This window comes from Struthio camelus, chromosome 1, assembly GCF_040807025.1.
Source record: "Struthio camelus isolate bStrCam1 chromosome 1, bStrCam1.hap1, whole genome shotgun sequence".
NCBI lineage: Eukaryota > Metazoa > Chordata > Aves > Struthioniformes > Struthionidae > Struthio > Struthio camelus.
The window spans coordinates 191,313,923-191,325,136 of record NC_090942.1 but is presented as its reverse complement, the minus strand read 5'-3'; the positions used below and the strand labels follow the sequence as shown (position 1 = coordinate 191,325,136).

Genomic DNA, 11,214 nt, shown 5'->3' with positions numbered 1-11,214 from the left:
GGCGGCGGCGGCGCTTTTTCCCGGCGGCCCGCGCGCGCGCGCGGGGGCGGGGGTGAGGGGGGAGGGCGGGAGCGGCGGGCGCCGTTGGGCTGCGGGAGCGGGTGGCGCTCCCCGTCTTCCTCTCCGTGTCGCTCGGCGCTCAGGCCCGGGAGGACGGACTCCCCCCTCGCCCCCTCCCACCCTCTCCGCCCCGGGCGGCGGCGGAGGAGGCGGCGGGGAGCGGCGCGGCAGCGGAAGGAGCAGGTGAGTGCGGCGGCACGGCCAGGGCGCGGAGCGGGCCGGGCTGTGAGGGGGAGGGGGAGGGGCGGGAGGGGCCTCCCCGCCCGGCTGGGCCGGGGCCGGGGCCGGGACGGACGGGGACGGGGTGGCACCCGGTCTCCAGAGCTGGGCCGCGGGAGGCGAAAGCCGCCTGCCCGCCGCGGGGCGCCCCCGGGGCTCCCCGGGGAGGCGGGGTGAGCGCCGCACCGTGCCGGCCCGGCCCGGCCCCTCTGCCCTTAGCTCCGCTTGCAGCGTCATCAGTGAGCGGCCGTGTTTAAGGCCGCCTCCCCGCCAGTTTGGTCTTTGCTGGTTTGTTTGTTTGTGTGTTCCCCCCCTCCCCCCGCTTCTTCACTTCAATGGGGTTCTTCTCCCATTTGCTGGCAGTAAATTGCTTCCTGCTTTATGCGCTGAGAAGGCGCGCTAATTTCCCTAGGATAAATTCACTCATCGCCATTCCTTTAGATAGCAGCTGCAGCTAACTCCCATCCTTTCCAGGGCTTGTAGACTGGGCAGGCTTGGTGAATGTTAGGGATGCTCTTCCTAGGTCCTCGCCTTTGACTTCTCTGCTGGAGTCCCTCTCCACCACTAATTTCTTATTGAGCTTCTGCAAGACAGTGTGAAGACCAGGTTGGACAGGTCGTAGGCTACCAGATAGGACTTCATGGGATCTTGCCGTGGTGCTTACACACCGTGGTTCTCTGTAGACAGGAGTGGACAGACTCATGCTATGATTTCACTGTATCTGGAAATTATAGAGGTATATTAGCATGTGAATGTGCCCGAGATAGCAAGTGCTGCTTCTCAGCATGTTTGCTCCCGTATGGCAACATGCTCGTGTGGCTGTCCAGTTTACAGACTGGCCGTAACGTGTATCTGACAAACTGGACGTATAGGCAGAGTGAGCTTGTATCTGTCTGCTTCAGTCTGTGTAGACTGTCTCTTAATCTGGAAAAGCCTCTTCCTTGAGTGTGAGGACTTTGTTAGACAACATAGGAAACACTATCTAATACCTTCTTTTGTGATACTAGGGTCTCTTTTTTTGTTTATTTATCCATAGAATGCCAATCATAATTTTATATTTGCAAAAAAATATTAGCGGTTGCTTATCACTGCTAATGGAGAAATACCATACGTTAAATTAGAGGGATAACTTCAAGTTAATAAGATGCATTAACAGCATGAAGTTATAAAAGTAAACTTTGAATAATTTCTCGTTTTCTGTCAAGCAGACTTTGTGTCAGTTGAAGAGTGCTAGACTGACATCACATAAAAGCACAGCTAGTTTAAAGAGTATTTTTTGAGAGTTAGCTAACAGTATATTTTACTGTGTTTTGGCACTCTTGGGTGCCAAATAGAGTTCTTTGAAATGTCACTTTACGTATTAATATTGTCCCATGAAACTGTTAAAATAGTGATCTGGAAAAAAATCCCTTTTAGCTGAAAGCTCTTCATTTAGAAAAGTGAAAGGGAAAGAGAGAAACTCTTTCCAAGCTATTATTTAGTTGTCAACATTTAGCAATGATTTAGTTTATCCTAGAGTATTATAGCATAATCAGTTTGTATCCAAACTTCTATAAAATTTTCAGTTTAAACTTTTGCTTGTTATTTTAAATGGAATCTTACTTATCACTTTACAGGTAGGATCTTCTTAAGTAACGTAACGTTTAGTTTGTGGTGTGCACACAGATGCATGCACACACATTTACATACTTACTAGTGATGTCTTAGACTATTGAAGGGGTTTTATCTTCTTACGGATTTTGTGAACTTTGCTTTTGTTGAGTTTTTGTTACTTTTCAGTTACTAGTTTTTCTCTGTAAGCAGAGTTAGTTTTTACAAAGGACCGGGTTAGGATTTGCTAATAGAAAAAGCAGATGTTTCAGGTGGATTTCTCTTGATCGTGGCGTATGTGATATCATACTTCTATGGAAGACAAACATTAAGCGTACGTGACCCCAGATGTAGGAGTATGGATAATAATATGTAAGTGCACTAGGAATACTCACCTCCCTCAAGTCTATGTACGTTTTACATTTACTAATAAGTAACCTTTTGATCTATATTGCACTTCAAATGGAAGTATAATAATGAAATTAACAGATTGTCGTTTACCCTGGAAAAGTTAACTTCTTTAGTGAAATGATGTAGCTGTATGTGTAAGCAAATAAGTTATCGTAATGTTAAAGTATTTTTAATTTTTTATTAAAGATTCCTGTGGATGTTATTTTTGGATGTAAAAGTGGATACTTTATAGTTGTTACAATTAAAGCTTCAGCTGTAGAATTTAATTTAGGAGGATAAAATTGATTTCCCTATTGTCCTACCCTTCTTGTTGTTGATTTGGTTGTATTTGTTAGTTGTAGTAACCTCTGGGAAGTTGCAGATTCTGAGACGCCCCTAAGTCTATTTACTAATGTTGTTTTCTACCTAGAGTAGAGAAGTGCATTGTAGCTTTCTAATTAGAAATTTTTAAAAAAGATTTAACAGTAATTATTTAACATCTTGAAATGGAAATCTAAATGCTTAAGGCTCAGTCTGTGCTGGTACTTGGTGTTGTCTGATCCACCTGAGTGTGTGATAAGGAGATGATAGTTCAAAGAGACAGGAGCTTGATGGAAAGAGAAAGAATTGCGCTGGTGATCGTTGTGGGATTGATAGCAGGACTGTGATCAGCAGGGATGAAACAATGTAAGACGAAAATGTGCAAGAATTGAGCAAGTGATTTGAATTTTTACGGAATATTGCATTTCAGTTGGTTACCCATTAATTTGCTGGCTGAAAAATTCAGAAATTAAGCACTTCATTTAAATTGTCTTGTTCTTCCCCCTCACGCTACTTGTTTAGAAGCTGGGGGGGAGGAGGAGGGAAACATTTCTGTAACTTCTGTGCTTGTCAATATTACCCAAATGCCATTTTGCATTTAAAATTTCAACTGCAGCGTTTGAGCTTGCTTGGTCTTTGAAGAATGAAAATGGGAGTGACTGAACATTCAGATACAGTCTCTCAAATTTAATACATGTATATATTTCACTATGTGAACATTCCTCAGTTTGTCTCTGAGTAGCGTGTTCGGTCTCTGATCCTGCAGCCTGTTTTGCAGGCATATTCTCTTACAAGTGAAATCTCATCATGCAAATCTGATTGCAGAAGTGAGACCCTTATGAGATATTCTGTGCATACAGAAAGTAATATGCTGTGTGGTCACAGCAGGCTGTTTTCATTTTCTTGAAATGGTCTTTCATGAGATGTCTCTTCCGTTCATAAAGTACCTGTTTTTAAATTGCAGTCTGGTGGGTATGGGCCAGAGTGTAAGAATAGAACTGTCAGAATGCTACCTGAAAGAGTGTGGTTTTTTTTTTTTTTTTATTTTCACATTTCAAATTTTTATTTTATTTAAAAGTTGTTTTTCCTACAAAACTTAGAGGATTCAGGGTTGGATGCTGTTCTCTTAATTTCCTTCTAAGAAATTAATCAGCCAAAATTTAGAGATCTAGGGAGTTGGAATGAAAATACCTGTTCAGTTAGGATGATGAAACCCCCTTTATCCTCTCTATGTTTATAACTATCCTTTTAAGGCTAGTCATCATCATAATTTCTTAGACAAGTGAATTCCAGGAAGGTGTTAGTTGCTGGATAGGCAGTAACATTGCGGGGCGGGATCATTTGCCTCTGTTTCTTTGAAAATAAAAGGATATACATATTAGGAGGCAAGTTGAGAATATTTCTTATTCATATATTGTATACTGCTATCATGTCACTGTGTACTGTACTTATGTATTAGATGCACTCATTTTACTCGTCCTTCATGTGTTGAACCCTCTCCCTATGCCATTGCCAGTGCCGTTCTTCTAACCTTTTCTGTTTCAGATATGGTTCTTTTTTACTGTAACCATTTAAACCAAATTCGGTATTTGGTATGTGATTGTCTTATTAAAAATGGTTTTGCATATGTCAGTATATATATATTTTTTTGTATCCTAAATTAAAGGGTGTAACTGCATGGAACCTTACAAATCCAGTGTTTTGTCTACTAAAATACAGTGGGGAACAATCCTGAAATAGAAGGGTGCTCAGCTAGATTAGATGTGGTATTGTTTTGCTTTCTAACTTTAATGGTTTATCCTGTCAGACTTTATAACTACTGCTGCACATTGAGCTGTCCACAATGACTCCTAATTATTTTTCTCGGAAGACTGGACTAATTTGAACTCATCAAGTATTTAGATGAAAATCATTTCTCCGTGTGTGCATTACATTATATTTATTTGCATTTCATCTGCTGTTGTATTACTCAGTTTTCTAACTCTGTTAGGTCTTTCTGGAAGCCTTCTCTATTCTCCAGTTTTTACTAACCCGAATAATTTCTTACTACTTGCAAATTCTGTGTTACTGTCTGCTTCCGTCCTACAGAGCACTAATTAATGTTAACCATTGTTCTTAATGTCCAGTATATACCACATGGTTAACTTCTTCCTTCTCTGAGTTATCCTCTTGGTTATCTGAACCTTACTTATGAGAGAAAATTCTTCAGATAATCAAAGGCTTGGAGAAGTAGTCCTAGCGCTAAGCTGAGAAATCTTGTCAAGCACATACCTAATTTTTTTTTTTCTCTAGTTGTTTACAAAGGACCTAAAGTGCTTAGCAAGAGCATCGGCACAGTTTTATCTGTAGGAAGTGCACGGACATCAGACCTCTAGGGCAGTCTTGTCATTAAAGTAACCGTGGGATTCAGATAATGAAGTTTCACCGAAGTGCAAGGGAAAAAAGGGACACTATCCAAATGTCAAGTGTAAAATCTTGGTTACAGCAGTGTTACATTTTATATGTATACATTATATATTATATGTTTTACTGTAGAGTGGAACCTTATAATCTGAATGCTATGGAAACATATCACTGTTCAAATCATTAAAAATTTGTATTAATCCGGTCTGGTGGTGGTTAGTTTAAATATGTATCCTTCTGACAGTATGGATGAGTTTTTTTTTTTTTTCATTGAAAATTCTTATTTAGGCACAAGAGAAAAGAAATAAACTTTTTAAGTGTGCGTGTTCCAAACACAGTGATGGGTTGATGGCAGGAGCAGAAGAGACGGCAGAAGGGTAGACGATTAGCATTTGGCTGATCATGTGGTATTTTGCAGTGTAGCAGAGGTCCAGCAACAGGCAGAGTTTTCCAAGTTGATTTTATTCCCGTGCAGATCAGTAGCACCTAAAGAAAGGACAATGGTTTTGGAAACTGTTTTGCCCTCTCTCTGTAACCTGTCTCTAGTGCCCCGTATCTTCCTTTTTTTTTTTTTTTTTTATAGTTTCTTTCTATATTCAATAGTTCCTTCGTAACCCAGGTAAGATAAATTGTAACTTCCTTATTTGTCAAGCTTAAGCTGTGCCCATTTCAAAATCTGTCCTTAAATGAAAGGAGGTATTTCTGAAGTAGTGGATCATCACTTTTTTTTTTTTTTTTTTTTTAACTTGGACTCCCGTAGTTCCAAATGATTGTACAATAACAGAACGGTAAAAATACATTGTGTGGATGATGGCGAGTTTGTTTTCAGTAGGTTGTCACACACAGCAAAGGGGAAAAATGGGAGGTCTGATTTTGGGCATTTGTTTCTGAAACTGGGAGCTGTTTTTACTAGTTGGAACCTGTTTCTGAGAGGTTGGTGAAGTAATGTTAAATATTATTTTCACCTGAAGTCACTTGAGTTGATGCACAAAAATACACGATGAAGGAAAGCGGCTGTTCTGTCTTGTTTGCTCTCTGAATGAATAGCGTATCATCTGATCTTTCCCAAAGGGAAGCTGAAGAATCCAAAGCAGGTCATAAAATAAAATAAAATGAAAAGCAATCATTACTGATGCTCAGCTGAATAGTTCAAATCAGAGGCATTCTTTGTAATTAGTTACATTCCACTCATTTACGATTTTTTTCCTTTCTTCATCACCTCTGCAGCAGCTCTTACAAAGTATATCATAATATTTTATTCCAAGTTCAGTGTCAATAGCTCAAAACCTGAAGGATTTTACAGTTTTGCTTTTTTTTTTGGTTGAAGTAGTACAAAATGTCAAAAATTAGAAGGAAAGTCACAGTGGAAAATACCAAGACCATATCCGATAGCACATCCCGAAGACCCAGTGTGTTTGAAAGACTTGGACCCAGCACAGGAAATACTGCGGAGGTGAGTTGTGAAAATATTCTTCTTTTCCTCCCCACCCCAGCATCTTCTTTTCCAGGACCTAGATGGTGGGAAAGAGTAGTTCCCAAGTGCCAAATACTCAGATGTCACTGATGTTAGTTATGGTGAAAAGAACTCCTTAAAGCATGGATGTTCAAAATAATTTCAAATAACATATGTTGTCCCAGCTTCTGCAGAGGAGCAGTAGTACTGTGCATTTAAATAGTATTTTCACCAATCTAAATTTTTCTCTGCCAGACCTGATGTTCGATGTTGAATTTTTTATGAATTAAATTACTGGTGGACAGAACTTACAGATAAATGGGAGTTAATGTGGAGTCTTGTTTGTTCTGCCACACTCACACCAATGGTATTTCCAAAAATGAGTGTGAAATTCACCCAGTGATGTCTGTCTCTTAGACACAGTGCCGTAACTGGCTGAAGACTGGCAACTGCCTCTATGGGAACACATGTAGATTCGTACATGGCCCTTCACCACGAGGTAAAGGCTATAGCAGCAGTTATAGAAGGTAAATCAAGAACTCACTTTGAATTCTTCACGTGCTGTAGGAAAATAGCTTTTGCAACTATGTCTTCTGTTTTAAAAAAAAAATGAAATGCTGTGGTGTGCCTAATGGTATGTTTTAGCAATAACCAATTGCATTGTGAAGCTGCTCAAAACAGTTGATTTGGCAACTTGCAGTGGGTTTTCCCAGGATTTTGTACATAGTTTAAAAAAAAAAAAAAAAAAAAGTTGATGGAGTCTGCTGGATGCAGATTAACTTCTTACGTTACTTGAAATGGGAAATTCAGGTACCTTAATAAATTAATTATTATTTACATACTGTCACTGCAGCTTCTGATATGCCTTTCTGTCCTGTACTAAAATGCTGTTTTGCAACTACTTACGGCAGTACTCACATACTTGCAGCCCTTCTGCCTTCACAGTATTGTTTGATGGGTAAGATGTCTATCCTTTCTCTCCAGTTGTGGAAAAAACACTTCTCTCCAAAATGTAGTTTCATGACTGTATCTGTCAGGTATATGACAAATATCCTATATCACAAGAGGAGATCCAAAAAGTTACTTGATTTTTGAGAATTTTTTTATATGCTGCTTCATACATTAATATTTTTACAAAATGTTCTTTTACTCAGTGTCCTTTTATGTGGCACAGCAGCATGCTTGTTAGTAGAAATTAAACATAGCAGTCAGTTTGTGCTGTTCTTACTATAAGGGACAAACAAGATGGCATAGTTTTCACATGGTACCTCTTTGTATGAAGACTTCACATTTCACAATTATGTTTCATAATGCTACAGTAAGGTCAGTGTTACCTATTTTTTATGGATGGGCACACTGAAGCATCAAAGTTAAGAAACTTTGTGAAGGTCAAACAGGAAGCTTGGCATGAGGTTCTGGTTCTTTCTTCTGTTCCTGTGCTGTACTCTCAGGATGATCTTGATTTTCCTCATTTGATCCTTTATTGCTTCTAAAGGGGAAGTAGCTGGGATACACAGTATATCACTGAGCTTAATGTTTCTTTCAGTATGTAAGGGATCTTGCTCTATTCTGTACTGAATGTTCCGAATAGGAAAAAGAAAGGGAGTGATTTACTCATAAAGATTAAATTTTAAAACTTTTATATATTGAATGTCATTTTTGTCTTGCTTTCAATATTTGGAACATTCAGTGTATCATTCTGCTTGGTCATTTGGAAAAAAAGGCACGTTTCTTTGCTAGACTAAGGCTTTGTTTTTGCTTTGCTTTTATCACTGACATTTAAGACTAATGTTGGTTTAACTTCTTTTTGTTACTAACTTTTTCCTCCTGTTAGGAGTATATGAAAAGTCGAATGACAGATCTTAATGCTTGCTTACCTAATATGTTAATTAAAAAAAAAAAAAGGGGGGGGGGGAAAACAAACCTCAACCCTCCCCACCTCCACAACAAAACTGACAAAGGCCAGGCACAGAAAAAGCTATTTTATTTACTTTGCAGAATTTTGGCATTTTTCACGCCATTTAATGTTACAGACATGTTTGCAAATGGTTTCCAGGTATTTTAAATACAAATTTATAGGCTTTGTGCAAGTCAAGCTAATGCTGCATCAGTTCAATTCAGGTATTATTCCTGTTAGAGTATCTGGGATGTATTGGTAGTGTGGCTACATGCATTCAGCCAGTCCTGTTAGCGCAGTCCCTTGTCTGCTGTGCAAGCAGTTTGGTAGGACAAGGCATCTCATATTGCCTGTCTGTCTTACCTCTCCAATTTCATACCTGAAACAAGTCTTTTTGTTAATGGTTTTATCTGACCGTAATGCTCCCTTGTAGTTCAGAGCATCATCAAACAGTAGGAGAACTTTTCTCCAAAGTGTGAGAAAGCCTCTTAAAGGTAGCTTACATGTAACTATATTTCAGCATTAATACTCTGTCTTACACCATGGATTTTAATCTTACCATTAAAAAAAAAAAAAAGTAGCATGTTTTTACATACAAAGCTGGATTTTAGCAGACAAATGCATGGTTAAGTGTATGTTATCAAGAGTCGTTTTTGTCCCTCAGTAGATTATAATCAAGCTGTCTTCCAGGCACCTGAAATAAGGAGACGCTGTCAAAACATGCTATCACAAAAAGAATTTTACTCTCTTCCTCCACTCATAGATGGTTGGCTAGTTGCTTGGCAGCCTTCCTATGGTTTCTCATGCCATTGCCAGGGCTTATGCAATCACAGGGTCAGAGAGGCTACGAGAGGGATGCTCTTCATCCTGAAGATCCTCTCGTGTGGAGAGGTGCTTTGACAGATCTTGCAGCAGGGGAGTGTGCCACTCTTTGAACCCAGACTACAATTACAGATTTGCTATATGGAATAGCTGACGTATAGGAAAAACCATACGCTTCCAGTGAGTACATCTAGCCAAAGCTTGGCTCGTGCAAATCTCGCGTTATTCCAGCAGAATGAAGCCACTGGGTTTAAAAACCAAAACAGCAGTAATACCAGATAAGCTTGTTGAATTTTGAAAGGTACAAATATTGTTGTACATGAAACTAAAAAACAGGGCAATGTCTGAGCATTCAGTTATACGTACATTATACATAATAATTGTATCATCTTCCTATATAAATAAATACAGGCACACACACACACACACACACACACACACACAAATATGCTCAAATACATAAATTGTAATGTGTTCCCTTTGCTAGGGAGCTGGTCCTGATGTTCTGAGATAGGTAAAGAAGCTGTTGTGAGGAGGCAGTGTTGTGGATGGACATAGTCTAAACAAGCTGCTTGATAGGGAGAACTGAACTGTTGCAGGAAGTAATGCAGTTTAAAATCACTTAACATCACTATTTAAAATTTGAAATGGTAAAATTCTGCATTGTAGATTTTTTTTAAATGTTTGGACCCTGCACAAAATATTAATTCATTGAAGAGAAATTTTTTGGTAGTAGCTTTTCTCTTTCCATGTATATTGATAATATGTGGAGCCTTTTTTATGAGGGTTCTACCAGTTGCAGTCTAGCTATATCATCTCAAACTGTGAAGTTAAAACTGTATTTATCTTTTGAAATTTAGCAGGTTCCTCACCCCGTATGTATAACCTGAAACATTCAGAGGCTACTTAAAAAGATATATATGTGTGTGTGTGTGTGTGTATATATATATATATATATATATACACACACACACATATAAGCCATTATTTAAAAAAATATATTGTGGTACACCTAAAGAAAAGGAAATCGGTTAATAAGCCATCTTACTTTCTATACATTAAGACAAAGTAACTGAAAACAGTTATGGCTTGCTGAATAATTATGTCTTAAACATTTGAAAGATTTGCAGTCTAATAGAAGACTGTTTTGGCTTCTATGACTTTTTTTTTTGTTTGGGTAGGATAGTTACCTTGATCTTGCTCCAGTGTTATCTCACAAAGCTATAAAAAATGACAACTTCAGTTTGTCTTTCGTTACTGTGATTGGTGACTTTGGTGATCTTAACTAGATTTGAACAATGCTGTAATAAACTAAGCATTTTCTTCCCTCCCTTCCACACCAGGAAAGGTGTTAATGGAGAGTGAAATTGTTTGGATGCATGTTTTCACTCTGCTGTGTAACTTTGGGGGGAGGGAGAAAAAAGACATTAATAGTATCGCAATATCTTATGTCTCTCTAGAAAGTACATGAGCTGCACTCTGTGTAAGTTCTCTTGCTTTTCTCCTTCAGCTACAGGCTCCCCCCCCCCCCCCCCCGAGAATTATTGCTTTTGAGGAAGAGTGTTATTGGTACATTGTCTGTAATCTCTTTGCCTTTTAAATACATTTTGTCAGTTTCATAAGTCCAGATCCTTTGTGCCATAGCTGGAATATTAATAATAATTAAATGAACAGAAGGCATTGAATTGCCACTTTAACACTGACAGACATTTTCTTGAGGTAACTAATGGTTTGGAATGCTTCAGAGGGCTAGTTTTGATAATGCAAAGGAATTATGTTTCTAGGCTTAAAAATAGTTTGAATCATAACCTTTACTAAAGTTAGACACTTTAAAGATGATAGTCATGCATGGAAGGAATATACAATATACCTTGCTTTTTTGTATACTGGACGTTATTTGATCAGTGTTAGTGCTGAAAGAAACAGCATGCTACTGTGTTGTACCTTTCCTCTGACCCAGAGTGACCTGTATTTACAATTTCATGAAGAATTAAATGTATTTAAAAATGACAGCAGTCACTGGTCTTTTTCTTCTTGGATCTTAAGACATAGAACATTG

At 38.9% G+C, this 11,214-nt stretch overlaps 1 protein-coding gene across 11 annotated transcripts in view; it reads left to right on the top strand.

Moving 5' to 3' along the window:
* The first annotated feature begins 46 nt into the window (after positions 1–46).
* ZC3H13 (zinc finger CCCH-type containing 13) overlaps positions 47–11,214 on the top strand; it is a 48,668-nt gene continuing 37,500 nt past the window's right edge. For 3 of the 11 annotated variants that reach the window (XM_068929791.1, XM_068929784.1, XM_068929781.1), the window contains exons 1-3: positions 47–243; positions 6,314–6,436; positions 6,854–6,963. In XM_068929791.1, coding sequence (XP_068785892.1) covers positions 6,320–6,436; positions 6,854–6,963 — 227 coding nt within the window. In that variant the 5' untranslated portion in view covers positions 47–243; positions 6,314–6,319. Of the gene's footprint in view, positions 244–6,310; positions 6,437–6,853; positions 6,964–11,214 lie in introns of all 11 variants that reach the window. The other 8 variants (XM_068929782.1, XM_068929780.1, XM_068929783.1 and 5 more) reach the window with 7 other exon arrangements.